The following is a 21,353-nucleotide window of genomic DNA, read 5'->3' on the forward strand; positions in this document are numbered from 1 at the left end:
TCCTAGATTAAGAAGTTAGACTTCCAACTGTGTCTTAATATCCAGTTTAGCTGGATGAGAGAATAAAAAAGATTCTTTCATCTGACTAACTTCAACGTAGCCTGGATAGGTAAAGGTGTCCTGTGAAGTCAGCTTGTAAGCAATCAAAAAGTGTCTTTTTCGTTCAGTGTTTCCTTGACTCCATTTACACTTGAAATTAAAATGGATTGTACGTAGATATGATTTCTAACCTGATCACATCTCCCCCTGGTATTAATGTGTCCAGTGTCCACATCTGATCTCTGTCCAGCTCACGTCACGTCCTCCTCCCGTTTGCACGGGTCCACCAAAACAACAGACAACAAAAAAAGGAGAATGGAAGACGTTGGTTGCCATCAGTGAAGCCGTGTTCTTGCTTTCCGATTGGATCATACAGTGAACAATCTGTTCATCATCATTTATTTCTGTACAAAAGTCATCAAAGGAATTTAAAGTCATGGAGTTTCATCACTTTACAAGCCCAAGCCACATATACAACACATCCATTTGGTGTACAGTTAAAACAAGCCAACTATACCATATGATCATATGCATGAATGCGCTGAGTGTCTGGGATATATATATATTTTTTAAATGGAGCTGTGCTTCTGACATACAGTATACATACAGGACAGTAATAACATTACAACTCAAAAGATGTCCCTTGTAAATTTGGATCAACTGTGTCTGTACAATAAATAAGTATAAAATATATCTCTTAGCAAGTTGTGGATTTTTAAAAACACATTAAACATACAAAACACTATATTACTGCAACAACCTCCGAAAAAAGACCAGCTATTTCGGCAGAGGGGAGGGGAAATCCTTTTTTCTCGCCAGATTGGAACAAATATTTTCATTTTATTTTGAAATGGGGAGATTGCACGTTTAAACACTGCCTGATTTAACATTTTGCTGGATAATTCATCTTTTTTTTTGTTTTCATTGTTATATTGTTACGGGCCTCTTGCTGATTTAATCCAAAAATCACAGACGAATGGGCACAAACACTGATGTGAAATCCCCCCCTCCCAAAAAAAACACATCACAATATCAAGTGAGCGGGTGCTTGGAATGAAACAGAGCAAGTCAACAACCACTGGTCTGGATGTAAAACAAGGAATGTTAGTTTTTTTCTTCTTCTTTTTTCTCTCTTTAAACAGATTAGACAAATAAAACCAGGAGGGTAAAGTCACTCAACTTCTACATATGTCACATGTCACAGAATCCTGCAGTGGAAAGATGCTCAAGGATGCATGTATGTCATACATGTTTTTGATCAGCTGGCTCACACCGTCTTTGTATTTGCTCCCTCAAATTCATTTAGCTTTTCCTTCGCATCATAAAATTGCCTCGCAACCTTGGATGACATTTTGGAGGTCCTTTGGAGAATTGGCCGGTGGTTAGTAAGATATAGATAGTAATGTAAAAGTGAATAATCTAATAACTCGGGTTGTTGTGAAACAGTGAACTGGCCAACCCTACAACCTGCGATCACACACACTTCTTTGTAAGAGCAATTTATGTTTTGTACGCAGGAAGTAGTGAAAAATAGAAATGAGTCGGGGAAGGCTTATAGTTCAAATGATCTCTGGTGCATTTGCCAGTTTGTTTAGACTGGTGGGAAATGAACTTTGGACCAGACCTGACTGGACTGATCCCTCTCAGGAAGGCTAGTCAGCTAAACATTTCGTCAAACAGATTTTCTATTTAATGGAAAGAAGGAACTTTTCAGCTCAAGAAGGCTCTAACTGAAATTCTTTACCCTGACTGTAGACAGATAATGAAGCCCCTGGGTATGTAAAAGCCATGCAAAAGGCCTCCCACTCCTCCTACACAGGCAAAAGACACCCAGAAGGAAAAGATACAAACCATCTGTCTGTAGTCCTTCAGTATCAGCTTTGTGTCTCAGTAACATTTTATAGGCCAACCGGAACTAAGTTGTTTGTAGTCATTCTTGCATATCTTTGTTGTCCCTTGCATTTCTTTGTTGCAATTTGATTGACTTTCTAACAAGAAATATTGTTGTAATATATCAAAAATGAATCCCACTTCATACAGAGATGCTGGATTTGAAGCCCCCTGGCCCTGGTATACTTTTTCAATAATTTATCCATGACACATCATCCCCTCAAAGGACAACATATTTTTGTATCTAATCTCTCTTTAGTTTACAAACATGTACATCACAGATCTAAGGTCACCTTATGGAGCCAGAAGCACATGTTGCTTGGTTAGGATGCCCTGTGGTGTAGATTGTATTCAGACAGAGGGACAAAGCGTTTCTATGGAGATAGACGAGGAGCCACTCGTGATTCAGAGAGGTTTAAATACATTGCTAAGACTAGGACAGGGGAGGCTTTTGGATGCCGATACACTGAGCATTCTATGATCTGTGTAACAAGCCAGAAATCCACTCAACATATCGAGCTTACGAATAAATACATCTGCGTAAGACATCCACGGCCTCCATCTCCCCCATTCTGCATCAACTTCATCAATATTTCCATTACGGTCATCAGTAGGTGTTTAGGGCCTCCTTCGCTACCGGTTGGACAACAAACCTCAACAGTTTTATCTCACCGGGGATCTGAGCCGAAGGGCCTCAATCAACCTCACAAAGTGGAGGGAGCATGTGCTTTGTGCATGGCAGAGTTGGGGTGGGTTGTAGACCAAGACATACAGCTGGTTTCCAGCTGGCAATGCACTGAACACTGGGCCTCCCCTCCGGGTGGTTAGCCTACATAATTGATTGCCTTATCATGCCTAGCCAAACCATGCCCAACAGGCCCGGGTGCTCATCAACAAGCTCCTCCTGCACACTGCTTTCTCTCTTCCAGGTGATGTTGCTTTGTCTGCTGACCTGGTACGGGCATGTGATCTAGAGGTAGTTTAGGCATGTCCAACATGGAGGAGACACTAGAACAGATGCAGGACATGCGGCACAAATCCCATCTGGCCTGGGAAGGCATCAGGGTAACCAGACGTGTTGAAGGATGTGGCCGGAGAGATGGGAATCGGGGTCTAACGTGATCCTTGCCAGAAAAGGACAGATGGAATGTTTGCACAACTCACTCAAGATTTCTTGTGACTTGAGAATTCAAAGACATCCAGGTCTCATTTAGCACCTAAACCCATGGCTCCCTTATGTCACCCTACAGATGGAACACCCATTGGAGAGAAAAGAAGTTGTCTTAAATTCTGTACTCTGAACTGGTGATGCGGCTGCATTGCTGCCATCAGGGCGGGGGAGACATGAAGCAGGCTTCACAGGCACCAGTGCCCTTCGAATTAAGTTCTTGTCAATCTGTGTCTGAAACCTCCTGCCCCCACGTCTTGCAAGGTTGCCACAGTGCTTGACCAGGTGTGTGAAGGTGGGAAAGTGGGTTTGTCAAGCTGTCTTTTTCCTTCCACAGATAACTATCTTCATCATGTGTGTACATACACATGTGAAAATACACATGCAACGCCATTAATTCCAAAGAATTATTGTACCTCTCCGTGATGCTCCCTTAAAGAGGCCATTCAGAACAGCTACTAACACTTTTTGTGTAGATATGGTCAGACAACGTTTACAAATGACTCCACACCAACTAGCACCTTAATGCACACGCTTAATGGGCCTCTGACCCACCAGCGGCCTCACAAGACATGGCGGTTTTTATTTTGTTTTGTCGTTTAACCTTGTTGCTGGAAGCGATGGGCGTGCTTCCCAGCTTAGTGCTACACCACCGTGGTAAGAGTGTGGCCTGTTGGTATTGGCGGCAGTGCCATCAAACCCCCACAGCTGTAGTTCACGGGTAAGTCCAAAGGGAAAACAAACACAGACGGCAAAGGACCAGGTGACTGGAATGCCTCCACTGTCCACTTGCATGTCAGGAAGAATAATACCACTGCAAGCACAGTTTCCTTTACAAATTATGTTGTGCATAAAAATTGGTAAGCCCAGTGGACTACTATGTGTTTGGGTTGTGTGGTGGTGATGCCAGGGGAGGATTGTCATGATCAACGACTGGTCATTGCACACATGGCCCGCCAGGACCTGGTCTCCTGTATGCCTTGGACCAGCTTGCATGTTGAGCAACTAGCTAGCAATCCAGCACCTTGGAGAGTACCGTGGTGCACAATCCTGACAGTATTCGTGCTGACAGCATGCAGTGCGGATAAATGGATAAAACCCTTCTCAGGATAACTATGAAGAATGCCATTCTTTTGCACTTTCGCAGAATTATTAGATTAATTAAGTCTTTAACCTGACCCAATTATTTGCACCAGGGCCATTGCCCTAAGTAGATGAACATTCCCTCCTGCTTCCTTCCTTGCTGGGTCAAAGGGAAAACCAGACGTTACAAAGGTTCAGACTCCCTGGTTGCTCACAGCTGGAGAAGTGATATCCAATTTGCACCACTGTGTCAAACAGCTCGAAACATGTGACAATTTTTGGAACTTTCCCAAAATATCAATCACACTCGTTCAAACCAGTGATTTACCAATGTGGAGTTTCGAAAGGCATGGCATGGTTTGAAGCTTTACTCAAGAACTCTTTTTTCAATGTTTACACAATTCCGTCACTTTTTTTGTATCTAAATAAGTCCAAGACCACAAAGGCATTCAAGGGGAGACTAACCTGTGCTGTGAGGTGTCAGGGTGCTGGGGTGAACCACTAGCAAAGTCTGTTAGAGGATTCTATGCTAAAGCTCTACTAGATGTTGCTTGAGATGAGTCAATTAAGGGCGCTGGGTTCTTCAGAGCGCTAACAGGCGGACTGAATTATTAATGGAGCGGGCCAATGTTAGTGTTAATGTGAAACTAGGTTCATTTCCATGTTAGCTGGTGCACGAAACGGTTATGGGCAGGCGGCCAAATCCCAAGGTTACTTTAGCTGTCTAGTTAACATTATGTAAACATAACAACAATGGTAGTGATGGACATTTATGACAACGTCCAGTAAGAAACAAAACCAATGTCAGTTATATCTATTAATGTCTGTGGAGACAACCCAAAAAAAACACCTTTGGTTGTTCTGAGCCATTGTTGCTAAAGAGTTGAAGACCTCCAATATGGTTGCCGCAGGGCGTGTTGTCGTTTTAAAGTTTCGGTGGGTGTCTTACACAGATACAGTTCATCATAGGCAGTGCTGGCTCTGGGGAAAAGGTCTTCCCCTTTTCAACACACAAGGGCATATCTTTTCATTTCTGACAGCCTAACCCAAAGAAAAAACACCACTTGATCCTGGTGCACTGGTTTGGAGCAGCTGATTCTTCAGTGCTGGCAGTGTGCATGTTTGTGTTTATGTGTAAGTGTGTGTCGGTGCATGTGTATGTTTTGGGGGACATGTGTATCAGTATTTTGGGGGGCTACTTAGTCTCTGTGCTCTCTCGCCATGCCACTCATAGTTTCATCTTGTGCACCACAGGAACAGGCAGGACCTGATGGATCTTGGCCCGGTCAGCGTCCACCTCCAGATGGACCCAGTCAGGGTGGAAGGCGCCCTTGAATCCCACAAATGCCAACTTATCTGCAGGGACACATTAAAGCAAGAGAGCTTAACGGAGCGTCAGGTTGTTTTTCAGCAATGCTCTGCCTCACATTTACTTGTGAAACAGCACAGAGCGGGGTTGCTCCAAGTCTCAGAAGCCTCTTGTTCTACACTGGAATTAGGGGGCTTCACTTGACATTGCTTGATTCATATAACGTACATCACACAGGCTATGGTTGCTTTTGCTATGAATTTCCAATTTACATTTTCATGATCACTTTTGATTCAAATACTGTAATTTTTAAGGTACTATGACTACCTGCTGCGACCTGTGGCCTGACTGAAAAAAAAGGACAATTGCAAAGCATTTCAGGTGCAGTAAACAGAACTCATGCTAAAAGGCTCCATTGTGATCACATATATCTCAGTAGACCTTGATAAAGACAGAGTTGGCTACCTTTCACTTTGATGCCTTTGGCGGCTCCAAGTTTCTCCAGGGCTTTAGTCCAGGATCCTCTGGTAACCAGGCGACCCTTGGATGTCATGAGAACGATAGAGCTAGAGAGTGAGAGTGAGAGACAGCACATTGTTTGGTGTTCATATTCAGCTGACTATGGCTGCATGTCCCTTTCAAGCTCCACATGCATATTCTGCTGGAGTCTGAGATACGATAGTGTGATTAAAGTCACACGGTCACTGTTGCCGTGGTTGTTGTGGACAGCAGAGGGGCAGCTTCTTACCCGTCCCTCAGTCCGCTGATATAGTTGTCGATCTGTGCCGGGATGCCCTGTAGGATGGAGTTCCTGAAGCCTTTGCTCTCCACCAACTTCCCATCATGCCCATCAATTACAGTCAGCTGCACCCCGTCCTCTGCTTGGTACAACTTCCTACCGTTCACCTGTGACAAGGGAGTCAGGAAGTCACACTGCAGTTCTGACAGCGTTGCACACGTCAGTTATATCACTAACTCAGCGGAACCGACATCAGATCGCAGGGATCATTCAGAACATATATCGGACTTATGTCAAGTGAAAAATGGTTTTCCTGAAAGAAAACCATTTTCATGTGTGAGCTGGTCTATAAGGTCAACTCTAACAGAAGATTTTTAGATTCTTACTGTATTCTGGTTTGTTTATGTAAATAAGATTAAAATGAACTACAGTGATCCATGCATGTGTTATGGTGTGTGTTGGTATGCCAGCTAACTTTAATTCAGGTTCTAAATGTTATTTCGATGTGAACGCACAGTACAAGGATGAATATGTTCCGGAAGGAGGGATGTAAGGACAGTTGTAATGTGTGAATCCAGAGTCTGTACCGAAAGGTGTTTTAAAGCTTTTGCAAAAATTTGCATCGGATTATTCTCCACTGTGTTCTTTTGAAGTGCCGCCGCAAGCTCAGAGTCGCGGCCCGCGGCATTATGGGGAATGTAGTTCACGTGGTCAGATTTTTATAGAACGAATGTGAGGTGTATCTATACTGTTCTACTGTGTTTGTGTACACATAGAGTTTCTGTGTTCAATAACACGTGAGGCGGGGGATGTTTATTTTAATTTTCATTTGTTTTACATTATTATTTTATGCATCCCCCACAGTAGTCTGAGAAGAGGGGCGCAAACTGAGGCAGTCCCTGTCACATGTTGTATTATCATAGGTGCGGTTGTCAAAAATAACCACGATACGATCATTTCCATTAATACATTCTATCCAGACTGTAAATGTTTTGTTATATGCAGTCTGTTTTGGGAACTCAGAGAGAGACGATAGTCTGAGGAGAGGGACGTGAACTGATGCAGTCCCTGTCACATGTTGTATCATTACAGACTCACTCAGTTAAAGAGATCCCAAAGAGAGCTGTTGTGTTGTGGAGATTTTGTGGTGTGTCCTGAGTCCGCTACACATGAAGCAAATGGAACCAATATCTGTCCAGTTAACCTTAACCAGTGGTTAAAGTCAAAGCCGTTCAACCAACCCCATCAGTAACAATACACCCGCCGTTGTACTGATACCTCAGTGAAGGCAAAGTCCTCTTTGATGTGGAAGAAGCGAGTGTTGTAGGACTCCAGTTTGACCTCTAAGAAGTGTTCAGGTGAATGCTGGGAAGAAATAAGAAAAAGGGCAATACTTAATACTCAGGAAAATTCTAAAGAAAGTTCTTTCTCTCACGGAGCTAAACAAATGACATAAGATAATCACAGCTTAGCCTGTCATATTAAAAATAGGACAAATTACGTTTCTAATAATTGCAGTGGGGAAATGAGATTCAGCAGCAGGAGATTCAGTAAAAGGATAAAACCAGGAGGAAATGTGATGTATTAAAAAAACTATTAATTGCAGTGTGATGCATTTCTTAAAAAACAGGGTATGTGCATACAAAGACTGGAGTTTGGGTTTAATACATGTACAGTCTGTGCATTTTGAGAGCACCAGAGGAAAGATAAACACATCTTGTGAAAATATACAAACTTAGGAAATGTTTTAAGTGTGAAAATATTTGAAACATGACATCATCAACTCCGATGCGGTAGGTGTCAGATGACACAATAATAAAGAACATCAGCTTGTGGATCATAAAATATGCAAACTGTACAGTAAGCCCACATAAGCAGGTCTCCATGGAGGTCATGTTCCTCACTGACCTTTTTTTACCTCGGGAAAACATTGTGGTAAGACTGTCAAATGATTTCACTGTCCTTGTTTTTAACTTTGTTTATTTATTGACATATAATATGCTAGACTTTGTTCCATTTACATATTAATTTATCAACATTGTTACATCGTTGTTTGTTTTTGCATTTCCTGCCCAGATGTTTCCAATACTATTGTCTTGTAATGTTATTGTGCCTGAAATTTAGTTGGTTTAAAAAAAGAAGACTTTACTCACATCAAACATTCGCAAAATCAGAATGTGACAAATTGTATTTACTGGCTGCAGCTGTGTCCCACCTGAGGGCCGAATCCTTCGGTGGCCTCGGTCTAAGAAGTATAACACGAAGGCCAGACCGAGTCTGGTCTACGGAGGGTTTCTTATTTGCGTCTCCAGATTGTCCTGTCCCTTAAAGTTGTGTCGTAAGCTAATTTGAGCCACTGCACTTAATGCAGCTCTGCCGCCCGCATAAGCCAGCTAGTTTTGTCACTAGCACACAATGAATCCTGGGATGGGTTGGCCTGAGAACGTTCCACCCAATGGAAGGACACATTTTCTTTGAAGGAACTGTCAACATGGGACAGGCAATTCAGGCAGCTGTGATGCAATCGGCCTCCAGAGAATGTGGCAGCTAAATAACAGGGCTGTTATTAATGCTGTTAACATTCCCTGTGTTGCATTTGAGGTGAAGTCTACTTTCTATGACGAGGTCCTTCCCTGTATGTTTTATGATTTTCAAACACACACACACACACCACCACCACTTCTTCTCACCAGTCTGGCGTTGGGTATCTTTCTGGGCATGGGTACATCCACAACGGGCAGCTCGGCATGCCTGGGGTAGGCCTGGGCCATGCAGTTGCTGGGTGGGCTGCCTTTAGGGACGATGGCCGTGATCTTCACCCTCTCGCAGCCCTTGACAGAGCAGAAGGCAAACTGCTCCCTGTCATTATGGGCCTTTACCTTCAGAAACAGCAGGCTGCAAGCAACATAGCAAAGATTTTATACATCATACATTTCCTCTGATACTTTGCAACCACAGAACATAATGACATAATAAAATGCAAATTTATCATTGCCCACATACTGGACATAGTTCATATAGTACTTTAATCTGGCTGCTGACCCGAGCATTCAGGGACCAGACAGATATACACGAATAAAGAAATACATACATTTTGAATATTAAGAAAATATCCATCGCAGCTAATTGACCCACTTCCTGCTTCTTAGGAATTGCACTTCATGCACTGATGCATTACAGCATTTCAAGTGTGCTCACTTTCAGTTTGACCTTTATATTAAGCCATTTTAAATTATAGGGATGAACCGCTGTTTTGTTTAAAAGCTGTCCAATCATCTCATTTGTTTTATTGCCCTGTGGTAGACCAGATCTAATCACTTTGATCAAATCAAATCAAATCAAATCAAGTGTATTCACAGAGCACAATTAAAAACAAAAACAATTGACCAAAGTGCTGTACATGATGGGTAAAATCCAACCATAACTGATGCAAATGATAGAAAAGGCCACCATGCTAATGTAATAATGGAGTAATACCTACTCAATAAAATGCAATAATTGAGGTACAAGTGAGTGTTTAACAAACTCCAGAGTGCTCATGTCATAATGCAGTAATGACTACTGTGTTCTCATGTAACAATGCAGTGATGCTAACAGAGTAATCATGTAATAATGTATTGAATAGTGATTACTCATGTAATGATGACTAGAGTAAACATGTAATAATGTAGTAAATACTGAGAACCCATGTAATAATGTATTGAATAGTGAGTACCCATGTAATAATGTATTAAATACTGAGAACTCATGTAACAATGTATAAATACCGAGAACTCATGTAATAATGTATTGAATACCGACTACCCATGTACTTTGAACTACTTTGAACTCATGTGATAATGAATTGAATTCCCGAGTACCAATATAATAATGTATTGAATACTGAGTAACCATGTAATTATGTAGTAATGACTACTGAGTGCTCATGTAATAATGTATTGAATACTGAGAACTCATGTAACAATGTAATTATGACCACTGAGTGCTCATGTAATAATGTATTGAATACTGAGTACTCATGTAATAATGACTTCTGAGTACTCATCTAACAATATACTGAATACTTAGTACTCATGTAACGATGTAATAATGACCACTGAGGCCTAATGTAATAATGTATTGAATACTGAGTACTCATGTAATAATGACTACTGAATACTGATGTAATAATGTATTGAATACTGAGTACTCATGTAGTAATGACCAGTGAGTGCTCATGTACTTACTGATGTAATGATGATTACTGAGTACTCATGCAATAATGTAGTGAATACTGAGTACTCGTGGAAAAATGTAATAATGGTTACTACTGTCATAAGATGGTCTCTAGTTGTGTCATTGTGTCTGACCCAGTGTCTTCCTCCCAGTAGTAGTATCCTCTGGTCAGGTGGGAGTGGTTGATCTTCTCCCTCTGTGTCGTCCTCATGAAGACGCCAGTCTTGCGGGTCTGTTTGGTCAGGCGGTTGTGGATATCAGAGACAATGGTGAAGTTGGTGCTTTGTGGGTAGCAGAGGCCAACGTTGATCCAGTCATTTCTGACGCACAATAAACAGAGTGAACAAAAATATAGTGAGGATTTCATTTCACAGTGCTCCCAACAACGCACACATGATAATTTCTACCTTCATCACATCAGGTAAAAATGTGAATAGAGCTGGAAAAATGGTTGATTCTTTGATGAATTTAAAAGTAGCTCTTGTAAAACTGTTAACTGGACAAGACAGGACATTTGAACAGATTAGACTGAAGGCTCTGGAATGTTCTAGTGGATGGTTTTTGCATTGTCCAGGGACAGGTGATAATGTTTCGCCTGAAGCGCGAGTATAAACGAACTGTAACATGCTGTGACGTCACAGCCGGCGTGCGCACGGACCGATGTGTTGAGCATAAATCCAGCTTCAGTGAGGAGTTAATGGTCTGTCGAGCGAGAGAGGTGCTGCGATATAAAGAATCCAACGACCCAAAAGTCTTCCAGGCTGGCATCCAAGTGAGAACCGGAAGGAATTGGAGGGCACAGGAGACCAGGCTGAATAAGTGTTGGTGGGATCCGTGGCAATCGGCCGAGCAGCATTCCATCTTGTCCCTTGGGCCAGGGTAGAGGAACACTGGAGCACATCCTCAGACCAAGTGCTGAAGGTGGTCGCTGAGTCCATCTGCAGCGCCATTGACCAGGTCAAATGTTTCCGACCAGCATCACATTCTTGAGAGCAGGAGAACACCCAAACCCCCGAACCGAAAGCCAAGACAGGCCTCTTGGGAACACAACTCGGATTCCCCGAAGACATTGAGGAAACCACTCGTCGAACCGGATATTGTGATGTTCTCGGAAACACCAAAAGAAGTGGTCGTGCTGGATCTCAAGGTGCCCTGGGAAGAGCAAATGGAGGAGGCCAGTGAGCAAAAAAAAACGGGAAATATGCATGCTCGCTGTATGCCCATTGAAGTGGGAGGAGGGGCTTTGCAGGGAAGTCACTGTGCACGCCGACCTACAACCTACCAGACATTACTGGGGCACGTAAAAGACAAGCCATCAGCAGAGCTTCAGGGGCTGCGGGAAAAGCAGAGCTTCAGAGGCTGCGGGAAAAGCATCATGACGGCTGTGTGTAGCTTTTGAGGCCCAACTGACACCTCCACAAGTTTCACCACTTTGGGCAATCTGACTTTAAATTGTAGACTGTCTGTCTGTCTGTCTCTATTGGGATTTTCTCAAAAACCGCTCATCAGACTGACTTCAAACTTTGCAGATGTGCAGCTGAGAACCAATGAAAGTGCCGCACTGACTGTTAAATTGTTTGGATGAGTAACTCCAGAATAAAGATTTAAAATAATCCACATAAACCCTACGCAACCATGCAGCTGACATATAAGGCTGCAAGACACCACAATTGCAATTTGTGCATATCGCAAGAATTTGACATTGGTACTGTGAGATAATAACCTATGACAAATGTTTGACTTAACGCAAGTAAACAATCTGAAGCATTATTACAACAAGCCCTCTGATCTTCCATTGAGGAAGTAGACGGGTAGTGTTCCGTCAAGAGTTTAACCACACTCCACATCTGGGGATTTCACAATGCCTCGGGATAGCCACGCCGAGCAGAAGCAAATGTGCGAGTGGGCTTTGCACTGGTTTATCAAATTTCACACAGCTCCCTCTGGCATCAAGAAATACTCAACACAACTTTTTTTTTCCACACATGCAGCGGCACACCCCTACCACCTGTTAACAGACTTTGATGTGTACAATTGGTGGAGCTCCCCTTTAAATGACAGCGCATCCTTCAAAGAACTAGATCATATGACCCCCTCTGACCACATCTAAACACAAAAGTGCTGATCTTCCTCAAAGGTGGGATGAAAGGTCTGTCATCACGGCGTCTCTCCTGGCTATAATCCCCAATGCCCGTCTGATCTCGCTCCACGTATGCAGCATCCCCTGCGTGTCTTTGTAGGCAGACGTGATTAATCACACAAATGGGATTAATGGCACACACTTTTTTCTCTCAAAAACATTCATGTCCAAAGCTTGCTGTATAGTCAGGTTTGGAAAGTTGTTGCGCGATCTGAGAAGTGCAGTGTGTTCGTTAGGACTTTCCCCTTCAGTCCAAAGAGAGGATCCCAAAAGAGATTCAGACGGGAGTGGTGCATGACAAACACCGTCATGACACTGCGTGTGACAGTGGGCGGCGAACACCGCACCCGTTAACCAGACACCAGACCAAAACCAGCATCCACAATGGTAATAATTTCAGTAACAATACAATAAAAATGACAATGATAACGAGACGACTAAAATGTCCATTTTATCACATTTTTCAGCGTTTCTGATGCGTATGCACATTTTTGGGAAGGTCGGGGCACAGTAAGTGCCTCAAATTAGCGATTCATTTGAATAATAATGATAGTAATTCACTCAATTACAATAGGTCCTCGCTCTGACTTTGTCAGTGGAGCTCATGCCCTAATAACAATTACAGTACCTGCAAATGTATTATCATGTACGCACTAGTCATTATCAAAATAACTTGTTAGCTGGACAAATGGAGCTTTGTGTGCATAAATTATCTTCACACTTTTTCCCGAAGTTATTAAATTCAACTTTGGAGGCACTTTAGTTCAGCATGATGTTCTTACCAGTAACATCCTCGAGTATGTGGACTGAAGATATTTAGCACCCATCCAGACCTAATTTTTATATTCTGTACTTTCTAGACAACTTCTATGTGAACCATAAACCTTGGGGGGAAAAAAACTTTGCGGTAAGTAATCAAAGTCTCACTCATAAATACACCACCGTACTATGGAAACGGACAGAGACCTGTATTCCAAGCTGTCATTTGGTTCTGCAAAGATCGAAATGGTTATAGGCAAGTGCCCTGTAGTGATTTAAACTGGAGCTGCTTCAAAGCAGTAAGGAAACAGTCAATTTCCCCCATTTCAGTCCAAGCATTACATTTCTTGGAACATTTCTAACTAATTTTTTGGTACTTTAGTCAGAAATCTGAGAATTCGATTACCGGAGAGATGACAGTGGCAGTATGATATTTAATAGCTGTTCCATTTGGCTCTGTCCGATATTAGGCATATTTGAAGTTCAAATATTGGTTGCCTTGTGCACATTAAGTGCGTGTGTGTGTGTGTTTCTGGTATATAGTTTTAGTAAATGTCTAAAGGCATTTGTGCAATTTAGTCATACCTTTTGTGTAAAGACACAAGTGTTACACGGGCTTGGAAATCATTGCCTAATAAATGAAATGTTCGTCCCCTGGTCAAACGCTACTTGACTGAAGGTGTTTGCTTCTCATAAGTGTGTAGTTGTGACAGGCGGCGCTCGTGCTTGAACTGACTTGTTGAAGTTGATGAGCCAGATGGTGACCTCGGCGGGCGCAGCCTGGTCCCAGTGTACGGTGTAGCCTTTGGCCAGCGTGATCACCGGCTGGAACTGCTGGTAGTGTTTCCTCTTTCCAAGAGCGCCCTCTAGAGTCAAGGGCCGATCGGGATACTCGTCCCTCACCATGTGCATGTTCAGGTTGGCGGGGTTCCGTGTCTGCACATATATCTGAACACACAAATGTGGAGTGAGGGGGCTTGCTACAGGCTAAGCAAAAAACACGGCAAATTGCCTATAAGTACATATGAAGTAAGTGGATCGGGACTTACTGGTTATATCATTTGGTTAGCTGACTGCTCTAGAAACCACAGCGTGATATTTTATCTGAGACTATGTCATTTTCAAAAGAGGAGAGCTGAATTTAATCAGCAAATAAATACACTATAGTAATTGATATTCTATATAATAATAATACAGTGTTAAAATATTTGGATTGAGTTTGTGCTTTGTGCTAAACTAGACAATGTACTGCGTCAATCTACTTGCACGTTTCCCAAAACTCATCCAATACACTGAATATTAGAAACTACACATAAAAAAAACGTAATTAATGAATCTTTTTGTGCTCAAGAGTTATTCAGTTTAAAGTTCAATATTAAGAGAATGAACCATCTACAATAGCAATTCAAGCTAAATTAAACACCACTTGTGAACAATTCAGACGACATATGCATGACGGATTTTCTCATTTCGCTCAGAAGAAAGTACCATTGCAAACGTATTCATGAGAACTTTGATAGGATTTTAAAATGCATGCGAACAACTTCTGTAATGCCGAACGGGGTGTAACAGAGAGGAGGTTGTGTTTGCGAAGGCCGATCTTTGATTGTGCGAGCGAGTCTGACGCCTGCTTTACCCACCTGTGCATAGTGACCACTGCAGATGGCCGCCTTCCAGTCCGGCACGTCAATGCAGTCAGGGTGACGGAGCAGCCAGTTGTCCTCCTTGACCAGGAAGGCTCCGGGATACTCGCTGACGGAGCCATCAATATCGTGGAAGACCGTTGTCTTGTCCCCGTCCATCTGCATCTTATTAAACCAGGGACCTGGTTCTCCAAAAAACACTCGGGACGTGATCTACGGCAGAGGGACACGGGGACAGGCTTACATTTGAATCCCCCAGAGGGTATTTTGTACACATATGCAGGTTTTCCTCGTGCTTCTGTAAATTTATCAGATTTTTAGCTCATACAGTTTACAGGGATCCTTTCTTAGTGATGAAGTCTTGGAATGCTATTTAATAATTTTAATTAATTTGCACTGTAAAAAAGAAAGGAAAACAGTTTTGCATGAGGATTTTTTTTTACACAGAAAGTACAGTTCTTCCCATTTTCTTTTAATATCAAAGCAAAGTCTCTGGATTAATCCGTCCATGCGTTTTTTGTGTATTTCACAAAAAGCGCTGACTCACAGGTACATGGTCAAAGGTGATGTCCGTGACGTTATTATTGGGGCAGCTCTGCCACGAGTTGTTGAGCCTGAAGCCAAAGGCGCTGGTGTGCCGTCCGGAAAGCGCTGTGTATTTCCTGAATGTACAGTTCTGAACGTTGATGGGCCCGTCATAGATCTGCATACCCCGGATAGGAAAATCCCTGCAGGGAAAAACAGATACGCTGTTTGCTAACTTGTTAATATATTAATATATTGTTGATATATTAAGAAGCTTTAGAGTTCACTCTCATTTTAGCTCTGGTTTAGTCTTCACCGATTCCCCAAAAATATATAATATATAGGTTTTTCCACTGAAAGCAGCTGCTTGCTGCCCTGAAAACTAGCCTGGCGTAGTCAGACTAATCCTCAAATACATACTCTGGCAGAGCAAATGAAATGAGCTCCCAGAATTCGTCTGGGTCCCAGGCATGCTGAAAACATCGCCGATGAGAGAAGTGCGACTGACAGAAAAGCATTGAATGGTTGGCCCAAACACCAAAGAAGAGATGTGATTAGAATCTGTTGCATCAATCAATCATTTTGTGTAATTTGATCCACAGTCAGTTGATCCATCGTTGATCTACAATTAGTGTCAGTTTTCGGACATACAATGTGAACATGCAAGGTCAGACACTGGAAAGTGGTGGTGCAGTGAAAAAAAAGCAAGTCACATCTCTCTTTGGGTTTCGGGAGTTGAGAAAGAGGAGCGTGCACACGACTCTACGCCACGGACGGTGATGAAAGTCTTTTTCTACCCAGTGGCCTCACTCAAATGTTAAGAACTGCACAGCCAGATAGCGCTTTAGCAATGCTGCGCCCGGGTTCATCTCGTTCCATCAAAGAATGTTGGTGCTAGAGACACCCCCCCCACACACACACACACACACAATAAAGGAATCTCTAATAATACTCTGCCAAGTGGGCCAGGCCACAGGACTGATTTCTAGAATGCCATGTCTGCTCTCACACATACCAGCCTCTACTAAGCTGCTACTCCACCCAACATCTATCTTTGGAGTGTCAAACACTCTGTCTTGAAACACTGTCCGTCAAATGTTCTCACTCTCCGCGAAGAGAACAGCAGCTGTGTTCAGTTTGAAGTCATGCCAGCGAATGAGGATTGCAGTGTTTTCATGCCAGCATTTCTCCACTGTCTATCAGTATACGATGTAATAGTAATATAGAAGCACGGTGTGCCGAACACATAGTGATGTATTTAAGGTGAGACAGTGTATTTATCATCTTCTTGTTAAACGTGTCACAACTGGAGTCCCTTCTAACTGGCGTTATTTCAAGTTATGTCCACCACTTCTTACTTGGACCTTTAAACCTATTGGAGGATTGCTATTGATATTTAAAAAGAATCTAGTTCGAAAAGTGATTTGCAGGTCAAAACTGTGGTAAAACGGTAAAGCCTGGGTGCATTTGGCTAAAGAAAAGCAAAGCTGTCTTGACACCAAGGTTACATACACTGGCCATACTGAGATCAGTCCACTTTAATCTTGGTATCGAGTCTCATTCCAGTTTTGGTCACGTGTGCGATGTGACTTTAGTGAAATAAGTAATTGGTGAAACTGAACGGTGTCCATGAAACGTAATCATTCCACAATCAGGAACTACTGCAAACATCGAAACACTTTGAAAACAATGACGTCTTTCACTTTCAGCAATAACCTGCTTCTTTCTTCATAGCCAAACGTTTAACTAGCTGACAGTACAACGTCCGACAAATGATTTCCAAACCAACATCCCTTGGTGGATCCAAGAGGTGATGAACATCACTTACACGCCACGCGGCAGGGTCCTGCCGGTCAGGTCCGAGCCGCCGGGGCCCCAGGTCGGATTGTCAGGGAGCCGCATCCCACGATTGTCACTTTCGCCCACAAACAGCGAGTTCTTCACCTCCTGACGAGAGCCGTCATCGTCCGGAAACGTCCCGCCACTGTACACACAGACGGGGGACAGTTGTAGTACTCCAGTAGTCTGGAGAATGTAGTGATAGTTACATTGCTATTCCTTTTTTTATCATCGAGGCAACATGATCAAGACATTATTTCAAGTGAGTAAAAACCACAACTGTGTTCCCGTGTTGAGTAAATGTGTGTATCACACAATCTGTATGCCTTGTCTGTGCCAAATATCAATGATGTCAACAACATGGCGGCCCGTTTCTCTGTTTTCGCAGAACAAACGGATTTGGACGGAGATGAGACTGACACATGCCAACAACAGAAGAACAATGTGAATGAGTTGAGATAGGCCGAGGTGCCATAAAGACAGTAAAGTGGTCAGCGTTTATGGGGACCAAAAATAAAAACAAATATAAGAATTCGCCACTCCATGAGATTCTAAGCATTCCGAGTCCCTCAAACATATATTTGTATTTAAATGGTGATTATAGCGTCGCCACGGGAACAGCGTTTAATACACGGTCATAAGTTTCTAAACATGACATCATCAATGTGTCATAAGCTAGCTGACCATATTTGAGGTGGATCTGGTGAACCTGCCAGGCACAGGACTTAAAAGTACAACATGCTACTTCCTGTTGCCAGCAGCTGGCGCTATGAGGTGTGGTCAATATTGACATGTGGATGTGTTGAGGCTGTTATCATGCCTGTGAGTTTTGGGACAGATCGCACCAATGCATGTGCGATTTCGAGGCACTTTGTGTTTGACGGCGAAACAGGAAGTGGCTGTTTTCGCGAAGGGTCAAATTTCGTCAAGCCATAACGTCCAGGCTCTCTGGCGAAAAGTTATGATTTTTATACATTTTGATCCCACAGGCTTAGATGTGACAAACATCTACACAAAGTAGAAGTTGCTCCTGCGAAAACTCTAGGAATTTATGCACAGACCAAAAAAACGCCAATTTTGCACCTCAAATCCAAACTGTCTGACTTCCTGTTGGTCAGAGGTAGTGGCTGCAATGTACTTTTTTCAAGGTCTGGACATGATACAGCCGCCTCCCAAATTCCGTACATGTGCGATAATTGCCATGTAGGGGCGTTTCTGTAGGTGGCGTTGTCGAGGCCATTTTTCCTCTGCCATTTGTGATCACCATAAAATACGAAAATTTTTCCCTGGGTCTGAATTTTTTGCTAAGTTTTTGGAGTATGTGTTGCGCCTTTTTAAGGCCCTTTCTGTTTGCTCATAATAATAATGATAATCAACGCAGTTTCAATATTTTATTTATTTCTGTTTAGGGTCATGTTCCTACTTTCCAACTCCATTCAACAGGGGGACATCACCGCTCGTGATATATTTATATATAAAAATGCAATAAATGAGCAAAAAATAATAATAAAAGGAGTCTGGCTTACCTTGCCAGAGTGAGGCCAATGCCATTATCGGCAAATCTAAAACAAGAAAAAAAAGGAGAATATTATTGCTGCGATAGTAACAGTCGGAGGCTCCGGAGAACACAAACACCCACAAAAACACACACTGAAGGAGATAAAAAGTTATTATTAGATAATGATGAATTTCTACCTCTCATCTCTGTCATCAAATGTGCAGGAAAAAAAAAAACCTGCGCAAACTGAAAGTCTTCAAAGATTTTCAACTACAATCAAATGAAAGTTGAGAAACTCCACTCTGACAAACAACATAAAGTCAATGAGCACTTTATTAGGGAAAGACACCGCAATGCTGGGTGGTTTCTATATCGCTGGTCCGTAACAGCCTCACTTCCTCATGTCAGGGATTTAATAAGATGTTGGAAAACTTTTCACGTTCCCGCTTTGCTGGCAATCTCCTGTTCCACCACATCCCAAAAGTTCTACACCTGGAGACTGTGGAGGTCACTGAGGTTCACTGGACTCTCTGTCATGTCCATGAAGCAGACATTGTCCTGCTGGAAGTAACTGTGGCCATAAAGGGGTGAGCATGATCAGCAACAATCCTCAGATACACTATTGTTGCGACTTTCAAACCATGACTGGTTGGCATTGAAGGGTTCAAAGTGTGAAAAGAAAACATTTGTCACACCATCACACCACCAGCAGTTTCGGACCATTAATTCATGCTGTTGACTACAGATTCTGCAGCCTCGGCAGGAATCCAGATTCATCGGAGCAGGCTACATCTTTCAGTCTTCAAATGTCCAGTGTTGGTGAGTCTGTGTCACTGCGGCCTCAGGTTTCTGTTCTTGGCTGACAGGAGTGGAGCCTGACGTGGTCTCTGCTGCTCAAGGCTGGACGTGTTCATTCTGAGAAGCTTCTCTGCCCACGAACGCAGTAAAGAGTGGGTTATCTGTGTTTCTGTGTAGCCTTTCTGTCAGCTCCAACCAGTCTGATCATTCTCTCTCATCAACACAGAACTGCTGCTCACCACTCACCGTTTGAAGCTTGGTTCTGAGTAAAAAACTCTAGCGATTGTTGTGTGATCAGGTAGTTCAAGAAAAACTCAAATCAGCCCGACTGACACCAACCATCATGCCACAGTCATTGAGATCACGTTTTTAATTTAATGCGAATCTCCTGGTCTGTATCTGCAGGATTTTAAACACTGCACTGCTGCCACAGGATTAGCTGAGCACAGGGTTTCCTAATAAAGTGCTCATTGGCACTCAGTTATTTACTTGGTCAAAGTGTTTGCTGTTTTGGATTCCACATGTTCAAGCAGTACTCACTGGCAGTCGTCCAGCCAGACGTCCCCTCCCCTCAGCCAGGCTCCGTGGTCCTGGTTCTTGTAGGCCACGAAGTGGTGGATGAGAGCGGGGACTCTTGGTTTGAAGGGGTCAGCGTCCTGGTGGGGGCCGTACCTACACAGTCCAACAGCACCCGCAAGCACCGCAGACATACACAGAGTGGAGAGAGAGAGAGAGAGAGAGTGTTAGCATTTGATGATTTTCACTCATGTACTGTATTCTGGGCAACTGATAATTATTTGAATGTCCAGAAAGAAGTCTACACTGCTGTACAATATTGGAAATCCCAGTCTTTGATAATTAATAACCCCATTGTTTTAATTCAAAGGTGAAAAAAACACTTGATGCGACGCAGAGATATAATGGAGGGAGTGTAGCCGAGCAATCGAACAAACTGGGCTGCGGCCAAAAGTGATACTGGAAATATGATTCAGTGTTGGAATCCTAGCGTGTACCTTCTTTTATTTTGCCCATCTTGTTTCTATGCTGAATTGTGAATTGTTTCCCGTGAATCCCTAATAATTGACTAGTGTCCAACTAGTTAATTTGTTCATTTCAAACGTATGATAATAACACTCATGAACTTTGCGGGCCCCTCATCGCAAGCAGACACAAAATTCTTTGGTATTTTGTGGGTTTTTCTGTCATTTACAGTGCAGGTATTGCTCAGTATCAGCTCAGTGTACTATTTGGGGTGATGAAACTACGATAAGATCTCTATGCACAATAGCATAGAAACTATAGCATTAGGCCACGTTTTGAAGACTTAACGTGGCCTCCTCTGGTCCCTACTCCAGCCCCGGCATCAATGTGTAAATATATATATATGTATCCAGTAAGGACCACTTTCCATTAAAAGTTTCCTTTTTTCAGGTGAGGAAACCCGTGAGGATGCTTTATGAGAAATATGGGATGTTTCCACTTTGACGAGCATCACTGAGCCGGAGAGGGAGCAGTGTGCAGGGTGTATCCACACTGAGAGGGTGAGGTCAGGATGACACACTGGTTCGTTCACACACTGTTACGCAGGCTGGTATTCCCATTTCAATAGGAGTATTCAATAGGAGTAATCTCGGTTGCACTTGAGGGACACTCAAAGTGATTTAAAGTCCCGTTTGTTCTTCCATATTTGTCGGCTACGAAACATCAA

The 21,353-nt window shown here is 42.8% G+C and overlaps 1 protein-coding gene across 2 annotated transcripts in view; it reads right to left on the reverse strand.

Annotated features, from left to right (window-relative positions):
* Positions 1 to 421: 421 nt before the first annotated feature.
* The window catches only part of LOC118302466 (cell migration inducing hyaluronidase 1), a 155,300-nt gene continuing 134,368 nt past the window's right edge, over positions 422 to 21,353 (reverse strand). For both annotated transcript variants that reach the window (XM_035628618.2, XM_035628615.2), the window contains 12 exons: positions 20,186 to 20,317; positions 18,876 to 18,911; positions 17,339 to 17,494; positions 15,533 to 15,713; positions 14,983 to 15,198; positions 14,079 to 14,290; positions 10,578 to 10,763; positions 8,919 to 9,123; positions 7,507 to 7,593; positions 6,238 to 6,395; positions 5,955 to 6,055; positions 422 to 5,536 (listed from right to left, as the gene is read on the reverse strand). In XM_035628618.2, the coding sequence (XP_035484511.1) occupies positions 5,409 to 5,536; positions 5,955 to 6,055; positions 6,238 to 6,395; positions 7,507 to 7,593; positions 8,919 to 9,123; positions 10,578 to 10,763; positions 14,079 to 14,290; positions 14,983 to 15,198; positions 15,533 to 15,713; positions 17,339 to 17,494; positions 18,876 to 18,911; positions 20,186 to 20,317 (1,798 nt within the window). In that variant the 3' untranslated portion in view covers positions 422 to 5,408. The remainder of the gene's footprint in view (positions 5,537 to 5,954; positions 6,056 to 6,237; positions 6,396 to 7,506; positions 7,594 to 8,918; positions 9,124 to 10,577; positions 10,764 to 14,078; positions 14,291 to 14,982; positions 15,199 to 15,532; positions 15,714 to 17,338; positions 17,495 to 18,875; positions 18,912 to 20,185; positions 20,318 to 21,353) is intronic.

This window comes from Scophthalmus maximus, chromosome 4 (assembly GCF_022379125.1).
Source record: "Scophthalmus maximus strain ysfricsl-2021 chromosome 4, ASM2237912v1, whole genome shotgun sequence".
Lineage (NCBI taxonomy): Eukaryota > Metazoa > Chordata > Actinopteri > Pleuronectiformes > Scophthalmidae > Scophthalmus > Scophthalmus maximus.